Source organism: Podarcis gaigeae (assembly GCF_964106915.1).
Source record: "Podarcis gaigeae genome assembly, chromosome: 9".
Classification (NCBI taxonomy): Eukaryota; Metazoa; Chordata; class Lepidosauria; order Squamata; family Lacertidae; genus Podarcis; species Podarcis gaigeae.
The window spans coordinates 76,569,690-76,587,994 of NC_139685.1; the positions used below are offsets into that span (position 1 = coordinate 76,569,690).

Below are 18,305 nucleotides of genomic sequence, written 5' to 3' on the forward strand. Positions count from 1 at the left end.
GTATTTCTAATAATTATAACCAAATCAGTAACTTTTGATATAACTGTAAAAACTACTCTGAAAATGTTATTATTCCAAAAATGAAACCTTCCATCTGGTTGTAAATATTAAGGTTATACCAGCAAGAATGAGTCTTTCTGTAAAAAAGAAAAATGATTTAAATCAAGTCTTACTGACTCGCGATTTAAATCAATTTGATTTAAATTAAATCCACCCTGGCACCCTTCAGCTTTCTTGGCCACGACCAGTGCTGTTATCCTTTTGTGTCTTCCCACCAAGATCCTGACGGTCTCCCTTCTTCCATGCAGGTACCAAGAGAAGGTGGCCAGGAAGCTTCGGCTGCCGAAGGCCATCAAGCAGTACAAGCTCAACCTGGAGAAGCTCTTTGAGAGGCTGGATCAGGTCCTTCCTCAGACCTGCCTTGCCATCTGGAACACGGCCCTCCCCATTCGGAAAGAGCCTTCTGGAGCCCTCTACAAAGAGATGGAGGGAGACTACTGCTCAGCTGAGGTGACTGGGGGGCCAGCTCCCACCCGGGGCGGGGCGGGGCGGGGTGGGGTGTCAACCTGTCCCAGAGCCCAGAGCTGTCAACTTTTCCCTTTTCTTGCGAGAAATCCTATTCAGAATAAGGGAATTTCCCTTTAAAAAAGGAAAACGACAGCTATGCCCGCGCCCTCCCTCCAACATGTGGGAATGTTAAAGATGGTAAAGGGAAAGGGACCCCTGACCGTTAGGTCCAGTCATGAACGACTCTGGGGTTGCAGCGCTCATCTCGCTTTACTGGCCAAGGGAGCCGGCGTACAGCTTCTGAGTCATGTGGCCAGCATGACTAAGCCGCTTCTGGCAAACCAGAGCAGCACACAGAAATGCCGTTTACCTTCCCGCCGGAATTTATCTACTTGCACTGGTGTGCTTTCGAACTGCTAGGTTGGCAGGAGTAAGGACTGAGCAACGGGACCTCACCCCGTCGCGGGGATTCAAACCACTGACCTTCTGATTGGCAAGCCCAAGAGGCTCTGTGGTTTAGATCACAGTGCCACCCGCGTCCCTTTCTTGGTTGGTAAAAGGGTAAAGGTAAAGGGGCCCCTGACCATTAGGTCCAGTCGTGACCAACTCTGGGGTTGCGGCGCTCATCTCACTTTAATCGCCGAGGGAGCCGGCGTACAGCTTCCGGGTCATGTGGCCAGCATGACTAAGCCGCTTCTGCCAAACCAGAGCAGCGCACAGAAACACCGTTTACCTTCCCGCCAGAGCGGTACCTATTTATCTACTTGCACTTTGACGTGCTTTCAAAGTGCTAGGTTGGCAGGAGCAGGGACTGAGCAACGGGAGCTCACCCCGTTGCGGGGATTCGAACCGCCAACCTTCTGATCAGCAAGCCCTAGGCTCTGTGGTTTAAGATTGTAGGAAAGGATATATTGAATAAGTATCATCCTTCTTTCGCTCAAGTAAGTGATGCAGCAGAGCAGATTCTCCTCACTATAGTTGGAAGTTAGTTTGCAGATTTGTTTGAATCTCTTAGTTAAGATTATTTCCTGGTGTTCCCCTTTTGATCCTTCTTAAAATAACAACAACAAAAACAATATTTTTATACCCCGCCCTCCCTGGCTAAGACCGGGTTCAGGGCAGCTAACACGAAATATAAGTACAGTAAAAACATTAAAATATAAGTTAGAATACAGTGTAAAATGCAGTTTAAAATGCAGCCTCATTTTAGTGGTAGGCTATAGATCAAAGCCATAAGGGGAGAAAACGTCAAATATTCACCGGGGCCAACTATCCATGCTGGTCCTACATGGGCCAGCAAAAAGAGCCGAGGGAAAATATATATGCAAAATCCCTTATAAGGCGTTCCATAAATAAATAAATGGGGGCGGGGGGTGTTGAGTCCATCCCCAAAGGCCAGGCGGAACAGCTGCATCTTGTAGACCCTGCCGAAAGATGTTGAATCCCACAGGGCCCTAGTCTGTTGTGACAAGAGCATTCCACCAAGTCGGGGCCAGTGCTGAAAAGGCCCTGGCCCTGGTTGAGGCCAATCTAACCTCCTTGGGGCTCGGGACCTCCAAAGTGTTGTTATTTATGGGATGTCCCTATTTTCATTGGAGAAATGTTGAAGGGTATACCATTAGTACTTCTTCCGCATTTGTAAGAACTCAATCTTTTAATGTGGAACATCCCAGGCCGATGACATATCCATATTCTTTTCAGCCACCTGCCTGATATCAATAGGTAGGCACCTATTGCTTACCCAGATGCTTAGAAAACTGATGTGAATTTTAACCTTTTCTTTTTTTTAATCTTTTGCGTCTTTAACTTTTAGAAAGTCTTGCATTATTGTGGTTAATTTTTCCTATTGATGAATTTTATTTTATCTTTTTTGTAGACTGTTTGGGACTTGTTTTGTTTTTCTTCTTACACAATCAAGCATTGTATGCATGCTATGAAATAAAATAAATAAATAAATAATGCAGGATGTAGAAAAAGCGACTCCCGTGGATGTGATTGAAGCCAACTTCTACGGCGCCATCCTCGCCCGCAGCTACGGGTTCGACGTCCTGGACCTTCATTTCTTCTTCCGCTTTGTGGACGATCTCCGCATTGAAGACGGGGTACACTGGAACTTCTTGGCGCACCGGTTTATTACCAGATACCTGCTGACCTACATTGCTGATTCCTGGGGAGTCGAGCTTGAGAAGAGGAAGTCCGGCACAGGTGAGCGTGTGGCTCAAGAACAGGTGAAGAGCTGGATTGGAAGGCAGAGATTGCAGAAGGTCCGGAAGACTATAGCTGTAAAAGAGTTTTTGAGAAGGGGGATTTGGGGCTTTACTCACTGCTGCTGCTTCTTTGGCGATCGCTTGTAGCCGTGAAAGACTGTAAAAAGTAAGATTTTTTAAAAGTGGGTCTGTAAGTGACTGTGGAGGCCAATTCTGGACCCACACGTCCTTCCACAGTGGGGACATTGGTTTCCGGGCGGGAGTTGATCACGGTGAGGGTTTGCCAAGCGTGCCTTCCTCTTAGCACGTTTCTCCCTTGTGTCCTGAGTTCAAGTGTCTTCAAAGCCCATGACACCTTTAAGGCTGTTCTCCAACTGGAGCACTCGCAGCCCAGTGTTTCCCAATTGTCAGTGTTTATACTACATTTTAAAAGATTTGCCTTGGGAGAGTCTTTAAACCTCTTTTGCTGACCACCAGCGTTACGCTTTCCATTTTTAAGTTCGGAATAGAGTAGTTCCTTTGGAAGACAATCATCAGGCATCCACACAACATGACCAAGTCCAACATGCAGTGTTGAAGAATCATTGCTTCAACGCTGGTGATCTTTGCTTCCAGTACACTGGGATTAGTTTGCCTGTCTTCCGAAGTGATGTGTAAAAAAATTTGGGACCAGGGACTCGTGAGAGTTGCTTTCGGGGGGTTGTGTGTGAGTGGGTGACCAGGAAGTCGTCCTTTGTGCCCCTTGGGATAATGGCTCTAGAATCCTAGAATTGTAGCAGTGGAAGGGACCACTTGGGTCATCTAGACCAACCCCGTGCACTCCACAGAACGTGCTGTTGGTGCTGAGCTTCTTGCAAAGAACGACAGGTGTGATTTCCCCCAGAATAATGGCCTCTCGCTTTGCAGGGATTGGTTGGAACGGGACTTCAGCAGATCAGCCAGCTTCCCCTCAGCTGTCCTCCACACCCCAGTTGTGCCGTGACTTCTTCTCAGCTGGTGACGCGCCTGTTAGGCAGCTCCGTGTGGACAGAGAAGCCTCTGACAACTATGGCACTCCCTATGGCAACATACCTGTGCCTGGATTCGAATACAACCCCCAGGACCCCTCGCCCCACGATGGCTGGCTCCTTCCTGCCCACCCGCCGTTTGAGCACCACAGCAATCCGTACGACGACGGGCCAGGGGGCGGATTGGACTGTCACGACTGTCCACCCGACGATGGACAGCTCACTCCTGACCCCCAGTTTAGTGACCATTGGAATGGTTCCTTCAGCCGCAGGGGTGGGGTTTGGAACGGCCCCTTTTCCCCAGGTATGTCCCTGCAAACCACCGTTGTCCCTCTGAGATACGTCTAGGAGCCCACTGTTGGGATGCATCCAAGGGAATGGGGGCGATTTGCAAGCCCCCAGCTGGCTTCAGCCCACTGGCCAGTAAGCCGGGCGATCTCCAGTGACCCACAGCTTCAGTAGCCTTCAGAAGCTGGAGCACGCTCTACTCAGCTGAGTAAATAACACTGCGCAAACAGAAGTGGCAGGAGATGGCTGTGAGAGCATATTTACCCGCACAAGCACCTGCCATTTACCTTCCCGCCGGTGTGGTACCTATTTATCTACTTGCACTTTGACGTGCTTTCAAACTGCTAGGTTGCCAGGAGCTGGGATGAAACAATGGGAGCTCACCCCATCGCGGGGATTCGAACTGCCAATCTACTGATTGGCAAGCCCTAGGCTCAGTGGTTTACACCACAGCGCCACCCGCGCCCCATAAAAATACAGTTAAAGGTAAAGGTACCCCTGCCCGTACGGGCCAGTCTTGCCAGACTCTGGGGTTGTGCGCCCATCTCACTCAAGAGGCCAGGGGCCAGCGCTGTCCGAAGACACTTCCGGGTCACGTGGCCAGCGTGACATCGCTGCTCTGGCGAGCCAGAGCCGCACACGGAAACGCCGTTTACCTTCCCGCTGGTAGCGGTCCCTATTTATCTACTTGCACCCGAGGGTGCTTTCGAACTGCTAGGTTGGCAGGCGCTGGGACCGAGCAGCGGGAGCGCACCCCGCCGCGGGGATTCGAACCGCCGACCTTTCGATCGGCAAGCCCTAGGTGCTGAGGCTTTTACCCACAGCGCCACCCGCGTCCCAAAAATACAGTTAGCATCCCATAAATATAAGAGGAGGGGTTTCAGCAGATAAAGCAACTGAGTTTTAGCGCACATGAAAAACTTAAAACTAATCCTTATTTTCTGATGTATAGCCTTTGGACTATACTGTAACTTAAATAGAAAATTATCTTTAGAAAGATTTCCCCTACAAAGCATTTTATTATTTTTTTAAAAATCCGATTTAAATCAAAAAAATCCTTTTTAAAACACACACAAAACCATTGATTTTTATCCACCCTGCCTAGAACAGAGACTGGTAACCAGTTCAGCTGCTGAAAGCGGTACATACATTTCCTAAGCCTCCAGAGGGCTGCATCCTGAGCTCACATGTCTCAATTGTGCAGCTTATTCTGGGAGATCCTGCTGCTTTTACTTTCTGTGCCCGCTCTGCTTCCCCACTCTGACCCCTTTCTCGCTTTCCTCCAGAAACCTACGGCTCCCCTATTCCCACACTGGTCAGGCGCTCCAGGCGAAGGCGGCGCCCCGAGTTCATACAGTACCACCCCTACGAGCAGCGCGAAGAAGCCCACCCCTACGGCAGGCCGTGGCGGGGGCGCGGCAGAAACGCTTGGCGTCACCCCCAAAGGTCAAGATACGTCTGGAGACACCCCTCTCGCTCTTAGCAGGGGCTCCGACAGCCTTGAATGTTCTTCTCTTGCAGGCAGCAGCCTTACATGTCAGGACTGGGGATGGGTTTTTTTGGGGGGGGGGGTTGCCTGTGGGTGTCAAGGGCTTCTGTGCACATAGTGGAAGGACGCGCCGCTTGATCTCCAGTCTGCTATTGGACACCCTATGGTCACATGGTCCAAGTGGGGGCCGGACCGTCTTTCTGAACCCGGGGTTGGCCCCCACCCAGTCCGGACACTGCTACCTTTTCACCTCAACCGCCCGTCCTGTGGAAAAAGGGTATCTTCGCAACCGGCTCTGAAAAGCAAGCTCGGTAGTCCAATCTCAGACACAAACCAGGCATTCGAAGTGCATTCTGCCCACGTTTTAAAGCTCACCACTCCAAATGACCCATGGGAACTGTAGTTCCCCTGCTCACAGACCTACAGGGCGCTTAAACTACAGTTCCCAGAATGCTTTTGGGACAGTCATGTGCTTCAAAGGTGTGTTGGGGATCTGCCCCTAGTCGTGGGATGAGCTGCAGGTGATCTGTTGATATCGGCACAAACCGCCTGGGTTGTTTTGGCCAGGATTTTTAAATTCCCCATGAAATTCATTCCGTCTCGCCCAGGGCAGTAGCAAGGCTGGGTGGAAACTCTTCTTTCTCAAAGCCCCCTGCTATCTCCCCGCCGTGGAAGGTGGAACAGACTGCCTTTGAAGCAGTGGGGAGTGGGAGCCGAATGTGGCCCTCTGCACGTTCCTATCGGACCCTCTGGACTTTCCCCAGAGAGTTGAGTTTGGGCTGTGCTCCCATCTGTCTTTGAGAACGTGGCTGCATTTTCATTCAGCAACCACAGGAAGCCCATTTCCACATTGCACCCGTAGGGTGGGCAGGTGGGTGGGTAGGCAGATGCTGGGTTTGGGGGGGGGCAAATGTGCCACCTCTTTGCATTTTCCAACCTGCGACGCACCTGCCCAGGTGAGCCCCGCTTGTGAATCCACAAAGGATGGACTGTTACTAGAAGTATCTTCATTTTCCCTCCCAGCACACCTGACTCCGCTTCTTCCTCTACACGGGAACATGACTGTATACAGAAAAATAGTCTTTTGCACTAGGGTCTCGGGAGCATGGTCTAGTGGGCAGGTCTCCTGCATAAGCCCCACTAAGATAGACTAAAGCTATGCAAGAACTCGCTCCAGAGACCTCCCCACGGGGTCAGGCAAGCTGCCCAAAATGACTCCAAAGAAGAGAGCTTTTTCCAGTCTGAATGTATAATGTTTTTTAAAAGCCTCAAGGTGAGGCAGTGTGTGTGTGTGTGGGGGGGGGAATTCTTATCTCCTAACCCAGCTGGGGTCTGTTGGAATGAAATGCATTACCTGAAAGGAGAACAGATTCTTGAGGAGGAAAAAGCTGTTTCGCAAAGGCAGCATTTTCCTCTCTGAAAGGAAATAATAAAAGTGTGGTTGGTAATTGTCTTTTTGTCTTTCTGTTCAGAGGAGGGCTGTTTGCCTTTGTAGTGAAAATGTCCCCATTTTACAGGTGGAGAACCGAGAGTGGTGTGAAACAAGTTCATGGGAGAAGAGGGACTCAAAAGCCGAGAGTTAAAGTGCCTTTGGGGTGGGGGTTATTACCGTATTTTTTGCTCTATAAGACTCACTTTTTCCCTCCTAAAAAGTAAGGGGAAATGTGTGTGCGTCTTATGGAGCGAATGCAGGCTGCGCAGCTATCCTAGAAGCCAGAACAGCAAGAGGGATTGTTGCTTTCACTGCGCAGCGATCCCTCTTGCTGTTCTGGCTTCTGAGATTCAGAATATTTTTTTTCTTGTTTTCCTCCTCCAAAAACTAGGTTCGTCTTGTGGTCTGGTGTGTCTTATAGAGCGAAAAATACGGTACATTTTTTTTAATGCATCCCACCTTTTTTGCGAGACGGTTTGCACAAATTGAAACGACACAGATGAACCGCAAAAAGCCAAGAACATATAAAAAAGACAGTCACAGAACCGAGAAATTGTACAAAACAAATGAAATACCGTGAAAATCCCTGAAACGAGAAATAATCGACTAGAAATATTACCTTATGAAAATAAACTAAATAATAAAAATCAAAAAGTTTAATGAAAAAATTATAAAAAACCTAAAATTGAACAAAGCCTTAATGGGATGCCGGCTACAAACCTTGTTACACTGAACTATTCAGTTTCCTCAGAAGGAAATAGAAATATCATAAACCTTAAATGACCAAAATTCAAAGAAAGGGGGTAGAACTCCCAAAAATTCTGAAGTATTCTAATCCTAGCTCGACCTAGGTGAAGCAAAGCGCAGTAATAAAGGATTAAGGACTCAAAGGTACAGTTTCTAATACTGAATTTACAAAAAAGGTTTGAAAACCTAAATGGCAAGTTTTAGACAAAGCCCAGCTTAAAGGGAGCAAAGCACAGTAAGAAGGAGTTGAGGACTCAGCTCTGGAAATTCTAGTGTTGCCTTTACAAAAAGGTTTAAAAAACCTAAGTGGCACAAATTCAAAGAAAGGAATACAAGATAAGCTGTTTTAGATTTTAAACAAATTCAAGAACAGAGCTGAAACATTCCTAGATGTTACCGCTGATGTTAAAGACTGATACTGGGTGTTTCCAATCACAGGTTTATATACTATAGGGTGATTTTTTTTTTAAAGGGACAAGCCATCTTATTCAAACAATGGACGGGATTGTTAGGGTTTGTAAAAATAGTCAAAGTAAAACAATGCAAAATACAGATTTCTTAAAGGTGTGGCTAACCCCCCCCCCCATTAATAGCCCTTTCATTTAAAAAAAAAAAAGTCAGTTCCCCAAAGCTGGTTGGAACAAGAAAGTCTCCACCTGCCAGTGGAAGGACAATATGGAGGGAGCCAGTAGAGCTTCTCTAGGGAGGAAGTTCTGAAGTTTGGGAGCCACCACCGAGAAGGCCCTCTCTTGCATCCCCACCATTGCATTTGAGTAGGGGAGAGTCAAAGGGCGGAGCAAAAAGTGGGTGGCGCAAAGACACGCCTGCTCACACAAGCACCCGCCCTCTTGTCCCCCCCTTTCCTCCATCTTCCACCCAATTTCCAGGCTTGTGGGCGCTGTGAGCCACACCGGGGGAAGTGGAGGCCCTATGTGGCGTTAACTTACCAGCGTGGGACCTGAAGTCTTTTCCACACAGTAGCTCGAGCCTGAGGGCCCCTGCACTGCCCCCCCCCCCAAGGACCACCAGACATTATGGAGAAGGGTTTCCGTTCCAGAGCATGGCCAGGGAAGGACCCTTGAGCCTTAACACTGGCTTACTCCCAGAGGGTCCCAGGTAAAATCCCTGGCAGCGTCGCCAGCTAAAAATGATCTTGTAGCAGGCTGCATGAGGAACCCCCTTTTGGAACTGTGCCAACCCCAAAATGCCAGCTTTACGATGGGCTGCTGGCTGGTCCTGCCTCAGACCAAGCTGGCCCATTAAATTGTTCAGAGAGCCAGACAGGTGGTCTGCATTTGGGTTTAACTCATCTGGTCCCCCCCTCCGCCTCTGTTCAAAATTTCCTTCCAAGAATCCTACACGAGCATAGCTGTCAACTTACAGATTTGAAAATAAGGGACCAGCAGCCTCGAAAACAAGGGATCAGCAGCCAAAATAAGGGATTTTCCAAGCACAGGTATGTTCAACTTCTGAGCCCCTCCGAGCCAAAGGCAGAAAGCCCAGCCAGCAGCCAAACGAAGCCTCAAGCGGTGGTTCCCACAGCGCAGCAACCCGGCAAAGGGGATGCAGCAAGGGAAACCACCGTCACCTCTCCGCTGGGAAGCGCTGAGCAAAGGCGATTCCCCAGGCAACACGGCTGATTTCATCGGCACAAGGCATGCAAGCTCCACCCCCCCAGTCATTCTTAGACTCCTTATTGGGTGAGCAACACAGCCAAGCAACACAGTTGGAGCCTCCCTCCTCCCTGGCTGGCAGGCAGGCAGGGAGAGGAGCTGTTTCCTTTGAAACCCGGGAAATTTAAGGGACATCATCAATAAGGGACAGCAACGGGACACAGTGCTGGGATAAGGGACTTTCCCGCCAAATAAGGGACAGTTGACAGCTATGCAGTGGAGGCCCCCAGAGACTCACAGGCAAGCTGGACTTTTTTCAGTTTGGCCTGCTTTTTTTCCAGTTTTTAACAATCGATTTGAACAAAGAATAGAGGAGAAAAACAGAAGGCAGGTGGGGAGTTTAGAGAGGGTTGGAACTTACCAGCCAGGTTAAAAATACTATAAGCATCAATACCCCACCTTAACTGAAACATACACATTGGTGTAAAGCAGGGGTAGGCAACCTAAGGTCCGGGGGCAGGATGCCGCCCAATCGCCTTCTCAATCCGCACTGCGGACGGTATAGGAATCAGCGTGTTTTTACATGAGTAGAATGTGCCTTTTTATTTAAAATGCATCTCTGGGTTATTTGTGCGGCATAGAAATTTGTTCACCCCCCCCCCCCCAAATATATATATATAGTCTGGCCCACCACATGGTTTGAGGGTCAGTGGACCGGCCCCCTGCTGACAAAGGTTGCTGACTCCTGGTGTAAAGTGTCAAAGTTCAAACGAGTTCAAACGAGATTCCTGCATTGCAAGGGGTTGGACTAGATGACCCTCAGGGTCCCTTCCAACTCTACAAGCCCTTTATGGCTTAGGGCCCTCGTATCTACGGGACCGCCTCTCCTGGTCTGCCCCACAGAGGACCTTCAGGTCCATGAATAATCATAGTTTAGAGGTCCTGGGCCCTAAGGAAGTCAGACTATCCTCCACCAGGGCCAGGGCCTTCTCAGTGATGGCTCCGACCTGGTGGAATGCTCTGTCCCAGGAGACCAGGGCCCTGCAGGATTTAACCTCCTTCCGTCGGGCCTGTAAGACAGAGCTATTCTGCCTGGCCTTTAATTTGAATTAGCTGCTGAGAAGAGAATAGAGCTCTGGTTAAGCGAGGCCAATGCAGCTTCTATAATAATATAATATAATATAATATAATATAATATAATATAATATAATATAATATAATATAATATAATATAATATAATATAATATAATATTATAATATAATATAATATAATATAATATAATATAATATAATATAAATTTATTATTTATACCCCGCCCATCTGGCTGAGTTTCCCCAGCCACTCTGGACGGTTCCCAATCGAGTGTTAAAAACAATACAGCATAAAATATTTAAAACTTCCCTAAACAGGGCTGCCTTCAGATGTCTTTTAAAAATAGGATAGCTGCTTATTTCCTTCACATCTGAAGGGAGGGCATTCCACAGGGCAGGCGCCGCCACCACCGAGAAGGCCTTTTGTCTGGTTCCCTGTAACCTCACTTCTTGCAATGTGGGAACCGCCAGAAGGCCCCCGGCGCTGGATCTCAGTGTCCGGGCAAAATGATGGGGGTGGAGACACTCCTTCAGGTATACAGTACCAAGCGCCGGCCTTGACTCTGAAAAGAGCAAACTGAGCAACTGGGAGTTAATACTTTATTAGCAAAAACTGGATCTGTGCAGGAGTGTCAGACCTAATGAGCACAGCAACTCATCTCTGGCAGCTCCTGACCCCATGAAGCAGTTGCTGAGACTGAAGGTCCTGACTTCCCCACGGCTGCCTAAGTTTCTTCCTCTCCAGGGTATTTTCCAAGCAATCGGAGACTGCGCCTGCACATTGCCCACTTCTCAACCCTTTTCACACCTCTCCTAGGAGACCAGTGGGGAGGGGAGCTTGTCTCCGAAGGAGGGGGAAACACCTGTGACTGTGCACCATCTCTGCCTCTTGGCCTCCCTTCTCTCCTGCTTCAGCTTCTGCCACTGAGTCTGGTCTTCTCTCTGCCACAGACTCTCCCCGCTCACTAAGCCCTGTTGCCTCCTCGGCGTCCAACACCTCCTCTTCCCCCCATCTTCTCCCTCTGACCACTTACGGTCTTCCCATTGCCAATTCCTGGGCTCTGAGCCCTCTTCCCTTGGGGGTCCCCAGCTGGTTCCTCCCACTATTCCTGTGTGTCCAACCAGTCCATGAAATATATCAGTTTGAGTCTAATATCTACATGATGCCTAGGGAACAACTTGCACCTTAATATCAGCAAGACAAAGGAGATGGTGTTGGACTTTCTGAGGAAGAGAGGAGAACTAGCCCTGCTGTACATCGGGGAAGGCTGTGTGGAGAGAGTCTCTTCCTTTAAATTCCTAGGAGTTTATCTCAGTGAAGACCTTACTTGGAAAATCAATACAACCCAGGTGGTTAAGAAAGCCCAACAGACACTCCATCTCCTCAGAGTATTGTGGAAGAACGATGTTAATCAACATTTTATGATCTCCTTCTACTGGTCCACAATAGAAAGTGTCCTTTCATACTGCATCACGGTGTTTTACATCATCTGATAGGAAGTGCCTACAGAGTGTGGTGAATACAGCACAAGATATTATGGGCTGTCCCGTGAATCTACTGGATGAAATAGTGGAAGAACGTTGCCTCGGGAGAGTGAGGAAAATTCTCAGGCATGATTCACACCCTGGCCGGCACTTTCTTGCTCTCCTGCCCTCAGGCAGAAGATATAGAAGCCTGATTAGTCGCACCAACAGGGTAAAGAACAGCTTCTATCCGTGGGCTGTTAGGCTGCTGAAAGGAAAGATAACAACAGGGCAACTGACTTTCAGGTTTGGTGGGGGTGCGTTAGTAAACGAGGGGAATTAAGACAAAGAGAGCTGAGTGGGGGGTGCTCGTGTAATCTCACTGTATACAAGTTGTACAAGTGACAATAAAGTATTTCATTTAATTTCCCCAGTCATCAGTACTCGGCATATCAAGTTTGCACATTCCTTCATTTATTGTGAAAATCCTCTTGAAAATTCACTAACATCCTGTTGTGAATCTCTCCCTAATATACACATTTTTTGGCAAAGCAAAATTGGAAGGCATTTCTGTATGGTTTTCTTCAGTGCTATTATTCTTGAAAAAGAGGTGCCGGAACTCATCATGAACTCTTTGTTCTCTTGTAATGGAAATGGCATCCACCTGAGAGGTGCCAGAGCTGAGTTCTGGTGAGTTCCAGCTGAGAAAAACCCCTGGTTATTTTTGCTAGTATGTGCATGTTTGGCAAATCAGTGCACATTAGGTAGGCTCACTTTTAAGGCTCATCGGATCAACTTTCTTTCTCCCTCCTCCCTAGTTGGCACCTGTCTGCAAACAGGCCATAATCTCTTCCTCCGTGAGGCGAGGCAGCTGCCCTCTGGGTTGCCGGTGTCAGCGAGATCCTCCGATCTCGTAGCGGTAGATGTAGATGTAGAACCGCAACAGCTTACAGAGGGTATTGGGGCATATCTCTTTGACTTTGCAGAAGCCCATGCCCTCGTACGTCCGATGGGCCGCCACCTGCGCCATGGAGGTACTCAGAACCACCTCCTTGTACCCGTTCTCCTGGGCAAAGAGGAGGACCGTCCTGGTGAGAGCCTTGCCAAGCCCGTGGCCCCGGTGCTCCTTTGCCACAGACATGCGCTTCAGCTCCAGTGCCCTGCCGCGCAGGGATGGGTTTTCTGGGTGGGTGGCGGCGACGATGCCTGCCACTTTGCCTCCGGCCTCCGCCACCCAGAAGCTGCAGTCTTTGGGCACCAGGTAGGTCTGGCGGATGTCCTTCATGTCTGTGGCGAGGGCCTCGTGAACATAGTCCGCCCAGAGGCGCTTTGTGAAAATCCAGCCCACGGCTAACAGGGCAGCCATGGCACCGAGGGAAAGGAGAAGGGAGGAGGTGCCCAGGTAGGTTGCAAGGAGCGCGCCCAGGAGCAACAGGTGGGTCTGGGGGCAAGAGAGAACATGCCGGAAACCTGCAGGAGCATGTTCGTTGATCCCCCGGGAGAATATTGTGCGGGCGGCTTCGTAGTCCCGATCTTCATACCTGCGAATGTGGTACTCGCCCATCTTGAATTTGCCTTCCTCGTCTCCCTGGAAAACAGAACAAACAGCTTGTCGGATTTCCTGGGGTGGGACTAATTGCTCGTTTCAAGCGGCTTGGGGGAGCCTCTAAATTGGCAGTCCCTCTTGGGGGCAGTGGGACTACTGTAATTCGCTCTACGCGGGGCTGCCCTTGAAGCTGTCCCAGAAACTTCAGCGAGTGCAGAATGCTGCAGCGAGGCTCCTCACAGGGTCTCTGCCATGGGAGCATATTCACCCAGTGCTTTTCAAGCTGCACTGGCTCCCGGTGGAGTACAGGATCAGGTTCAAGGTGCTGGTTTTGACCTTTAAAGCTCTTCACGGCCTAGGACCCTTGCACCTACGGCACTGCCTCTCCTGGTATGCCCCACGGAGGACCTTAAGGTCCATAAATAGCAACATCCTAGAGGTCCCGGGCCCTAAGGAAGTCAGATTAGCCTCAACCAGAGGCAGGGCCTTTTCAACACTGGCCCCGGCCTGGTGGAACGCTCTGCCTCATGAGACCAGGGCCCTGCAGGATCTGATTTCTTTCTGCAGGGCCTGTAAGACAGAGTTGTTCCACCTGGCCTTTGGCTTGGAATCAACTTGATCCCCTCCCCCTCTTTCCTTTTCCCTTTCTTCTGTGATGGAACTCCTATTTGGGGACTTCCCTGGCTTTTTTTCTGGCCCACGTAGGACCAGTATGGATAGTTGGCCTTGGTGAAGATTTGATGTTTTCATCCCCAAAAAGTTTTTGATTTGAGTTTCTACTGAAATGAGGCTGCATTTTAATGTTGTACTTTAATCTTGTTTTCAAGTTGTATTTTAATCAATTGTTTTTATACCTTGTGTTAGCCGCCCTGAGCCCGGTCTTGGCTGGGTAGGGCGGGGTATAAATAATTTTTTTTATTTTTTTATTTTATTATTATTATTATTATTATTATTATTATTATTATTATTATTATTATTACCTGGGGGCAGAAAGAGACACGGGGGACGTCGGAGGCATAAATTACTTTTTTCAATTGTATTGTATTAAGTTTCAACATTTTTAGCACAAACGGTCATAACACAATTTCGTCTTTTATTTTTGTCAACTTCCCACGCCTTCTCCCAGAGTTGTTGTTTCTCCCCTTCTGCACCCTATTTTCGATCTACCGAATCATAACCACAATTTTATAATCTAATTACTTCTGTTGCTCATAGCTCAAATCCTGCTCATGAGTTCAGTGTACTATTGTAATTCTTTAAAATAGTCTGAAAAAGCAATCAATTCTTCCATAAAACACTCATCATTATTTGCTGTTAATTTTGCCAGTTCTGTATATCTTACTTATCCATTTTGGTTGGAACTTCTTTGTTCCATTTCTTCTCCCCCCCGCTTTTTTTCCTTTTATTTTTTCCCTTTTTTCCCCTTTTCCCCCCTTTGTTCCATTTCTGCACGTATAAATTCCTAGCTGCTATTCTTACATACATAAATAACTTCAACATTTTTATTTTGATGGGGGTGGGATTTCTGCCTCTATAATCCCTAACAGAAATGCTTTGGGCCGTTTTGATAAACTCATTTTAAACATCTTTTTTATCTTCGTCATGTATCATGGAGGCATAAATGACTATCAAACTTTGAAAAGCTGGCATCCCTGGATCAAGTTCATCAGTTTTGTTGAACTAATTAAACTAATGAGCTTCAATTGGATTTTGAACAAAGGAAGGGTTGCCATATTTCAAAGAGTGAAAAAATCCGGACACAAGAGTTGTTGAGCTTTTTTTTTTTTTTGCCCAAAGTTTAAATGAACTTCAAAAAAATTGGCAGCAAATACGATACTGCAGACATGGGTTCCCATACATCCAGATTTCACCGGACATTTAACTGATTTCTGCCCAGACACTGCTTCCGACTGCAGTATTCCATGTATGTTCAGGAAATTCTGGATGTATGGCACCCCTAACAAAGGTGCAATTAGCTGTGACAGCTTTGAACTTTATTGGGTTATTCTCTTCCTTAGTGGGTCGTGCAAGCCGCTATTCAGAATAATGCTTTTGACAGGGTCGGGTGGGAGGCCCCTGGGAGTGGGTTTTAGTATTCGCCAAATACATTGAGAAGCACGGCTCTAAAGCCAGATATCTAAAAACAGCACACTCCTCCATCATCACCCAAAACAGACAGATGCCAATAGGACAGTCTATTCAAGGAGTGGGTAGACTTTTGGGGGCTTGGGACCACCAAGACCCATGGCAAACCCTTGAGAGGAGGGTCAGGTTCATGTCAAAGTAGCCCAAGTGATGAGCAAAACTGGGTAGGGCAATAACTCCAGTTCTTAAAGTTGCTTTGCAAAAGACCTTCCAATCACCTCCAGTATTTTCAATCCCTTAAAAGAAAAGGGGGGGGGAGGGGACTCACACATTTTGGGTGGTGTTACAAAACTCATTTTTTACGTATACATTTTGGTGAGGGGGGGGGACCGCTGAAAAGTTTTTGGTGCGGTAGCAGTCGGACCCCGACCCCCCCTCCCTAAAAGTAAACTGTTAATTTTAAAATAGATGATGATTATTATTTGAAATGGAAACAAACTGGAGGTGCTTTGAGAGAGGTCAACAAGAAACCTTTTGACACAGGCCAGAAGGAGACCCAGAGGAGCAGTTGGTTAAATATTAAACTTTATTTACTGGCAGGGGGGGTACCCAAAGTAATCTGTTGGTGGCATGCAAGACAAGAAACTAAGATGGGTAGGGAGGACACCCTCCCCCCCCCCCGAAAATCAGATTACTCTTGCATTCCATTGCAGCTACAAGACTTTGCTCCCTACGCTCCTCCCTCCCCCATTTGCCAGGATTAGGCTGGGCGGCTTTGAGTCATTTTGTGGTTGGTTTATTGCTGTGTCATTTGCAGTTCCAGAAGCTTTACCCCTTTTGTGCAGTGGAGGCCAGGCTGTGCTGCAGCCAAGTTTCTCTCGCTTCGGATGCGACAGGCATGAAACAAGGGACCTAAGCATGCAAAGCACGTCTCTGGTCACTGTATTGCATTTATATCTCGCCTTTTTAATAGGAGACTCGGGATTTGAACCCGAGGCCGCCTCAGGGTTTCCTACTCTTCCTATGGGCATCTGGTTGGCCACCTAGGATGCTGGCCTCGGTGGGATACTGGCCCATAGCTGTCAACTTTCAGATTTGAAAATAAGGGACCAGCAGCCTTGAAAATAGAGGGACGCGGGTGGCGCTGTGGGTTAAATCAGAGCCTAGGATTTGCCGATCAGAAGGTCAGGGGTTCGAATCCCCGGGCGGGGTGAGCTCTGGTTGCTCGGTCCCTGCTCCTGCCAACCTAGCAGTTCGAAAGCACGTCAAAGTGCAAGTAGATAAATAGGTACCGCTCTGGCAGGAAGGTAATCGGCGTTTCCGTGTGCTGCTCTGGTTCGCCAGAAGTGGCTTAGTCCTGCTGGCCACATGACCCAGAAGCTATACGCCTGCTCCCTCGGCCAATAAAGTGAGAGGAGCGCCGCAACCCCAGAGTCGGCCACAACCGGAACTAATGGTCAGGGGTCCCTTTACCTTTAAACTCGAAAATAAGGGATCAGTAGCCTCACCTGTCCCTACTGGACAGTCTACGGGATATCTAACAATCCAGGATAGCAGCGGGAAGCGGCGCTGGAATAAGGGAATTTCCCGCAAAAAAGGGAAGGTTGACAGCTATGTGCTGCCCTGGTCCAGCAGGCTTTGCTTATGTGGAACACTCTCAGCCCTGATACCTCCAGTGCACACCTCTCTCTCTCTCTCTCTCTCTCTCTCTCTCTCTCTCTCTCTCTCTTACCTGCTGCCAGGTGTGTGAGCAGTCCTGATCGCAGGACCTCCAATCCGCCTTCTCTCTTCTCCCTTAACCTGCCTGCAGCTTGGTTTTGCAAGCTGGGCAGCTGCCAGTAAGCGATTCTTCTCCTCTTCCTCCTCCTCCGGGAGCAGCCAACCAGAAAGCAGGCTGCACGCAAGCTCAAAGCAGAGATCCAGCCTTCTCCTCCAGTCAAGCAGGGATCCTTCCCCCGCACATCAGCCCCTGCAGGGTGCTTTGATGCCAGATCCCACCCACTGCATGCATCACAGCCTCCCTGCCTCCCTTGCAATCAGTGAGAAGGGCAGCTGAGCAGCAAAGCTGACGCGTCTTCAAGAGGATGTGGAAGTTCCTCCCTTGAAGCTTTTAAGGAGGAAAAAGCCCATCTGGGTGCCTTCGTTTGCTCAAAGCTCACAGAGGTCTGCACTGATGGTCTGTCTGTTTGCTACCTGGCCAAGCTCAAGGTGCTACAAGTGTTGCAGGAATTTATGTACAGATTGGGGGTGTTTGCCCCTCCAGCAGATATCATGCACATGAAGCCCACTACAAAAATCAGCACAATCACTTTTGTGATTTGTCCCCACGAAACAATTCATCACAGTTTCTTCCTATCTACTCAAAGGGCCTTTGCTGCACGATACCAAATGTAAGAATTCACTGGTAAATGTCTCTATGTACTGGCTCAAAGGGAAAACTTCAGAAATTCATATAGACCTGTGAGCTCAGCTACTCAGCAGCCCCTCTGCCCGAGTGCTAGACAGGTAGCCATTCCAGAAATAACAAACCCAGATGAAGACAAAAGGGTGTGATTAACTTGGCTGGGAAACAGGGAAATGTAAATATCCCTTTTGTTACACTTGATGGGTGTTTGGTGGAGGGCAAGGAGAACCATGGGGCAGGGTCCAGGATGCTCAGATTACTGCCACCAGACCTCCCCTTTCATGATGTAGTTTGGGGGGGGGTGTAACATGGGGATTAGCAGCTAATAAAAGTTTGGGGACTCTTTTGTTCAGGGCTTCCATCTTGTTCCACCTGGTGGCAGGTGGGAGTCCTGTCACTGTTAGTTCTGTTGGTGCAAAATGT

The 18,305-nt window shown here is 48.5% G+C and overlaps 2 protein-coding genes across 2 annotated transcripts in view; one reads left to right on the plus strand and one right to left on the minus strand.

Moving 5' to 3' along the window:
• Nucleotides 1-18,305, plus strand: part of LOC310852737 (PC-esterase domain-containing protein 1B-like) — a 390,021-nt gene that overhangs the window by 32,376 nt on the left and 339,340 nt on the right. Inside the window, exons 6-9 of the mRNA XM_083756665.1 lie at nt 309-510; nt 2,472-2,712; nt 3,621-4,025; nt 5,296-6,791. Coding sequence (XP_083612791.1) covers nt 309-510; nt 2,472-2,712; nt 3,621-4,025; nt 5,296-5,492 — 1,045 coding nt within the window. The 3' untranslated portion in view covers nt 5,493-6,791. The remainder of the gene's footprint in view (nt 1-308; nt 511-2,471; nt 2,713-3,620; nt 4,026-5,295; nt 6,792-18,305) is intronic.
• On the minus strand, nt 10,970-17,675 carry LOC310852839 (N-acetyltransferase family 8 member 3-like). The gene is made up of 2 exons (XM_083756955.1): nt 17,211-17,675; nt 10,970-13,435 (listed from the first exon to the last, which is right to left on the minus strand). The coding sequence occupies exon 2, from the start codon at nt 13,409-13,411 to the stop codon at nt 12,740-12,742; it is 672 nt and encodes a 223-aa protein (XP_083613081.1). The 5' UTR covers nt 13,412-13,435; nt 17,211-17,675; the 3' UTR covers nt 10,970-12,739.

Excerpts from the sequence above, each read along its gene's own strand:
- LOC310852839 (XM_083756955.1), bottom strand. The coding sequence starts at position 13,411 with ATGGGCGAGTACCACATTCGCAGGTATGAAGATCGGGACTACGAAGCC.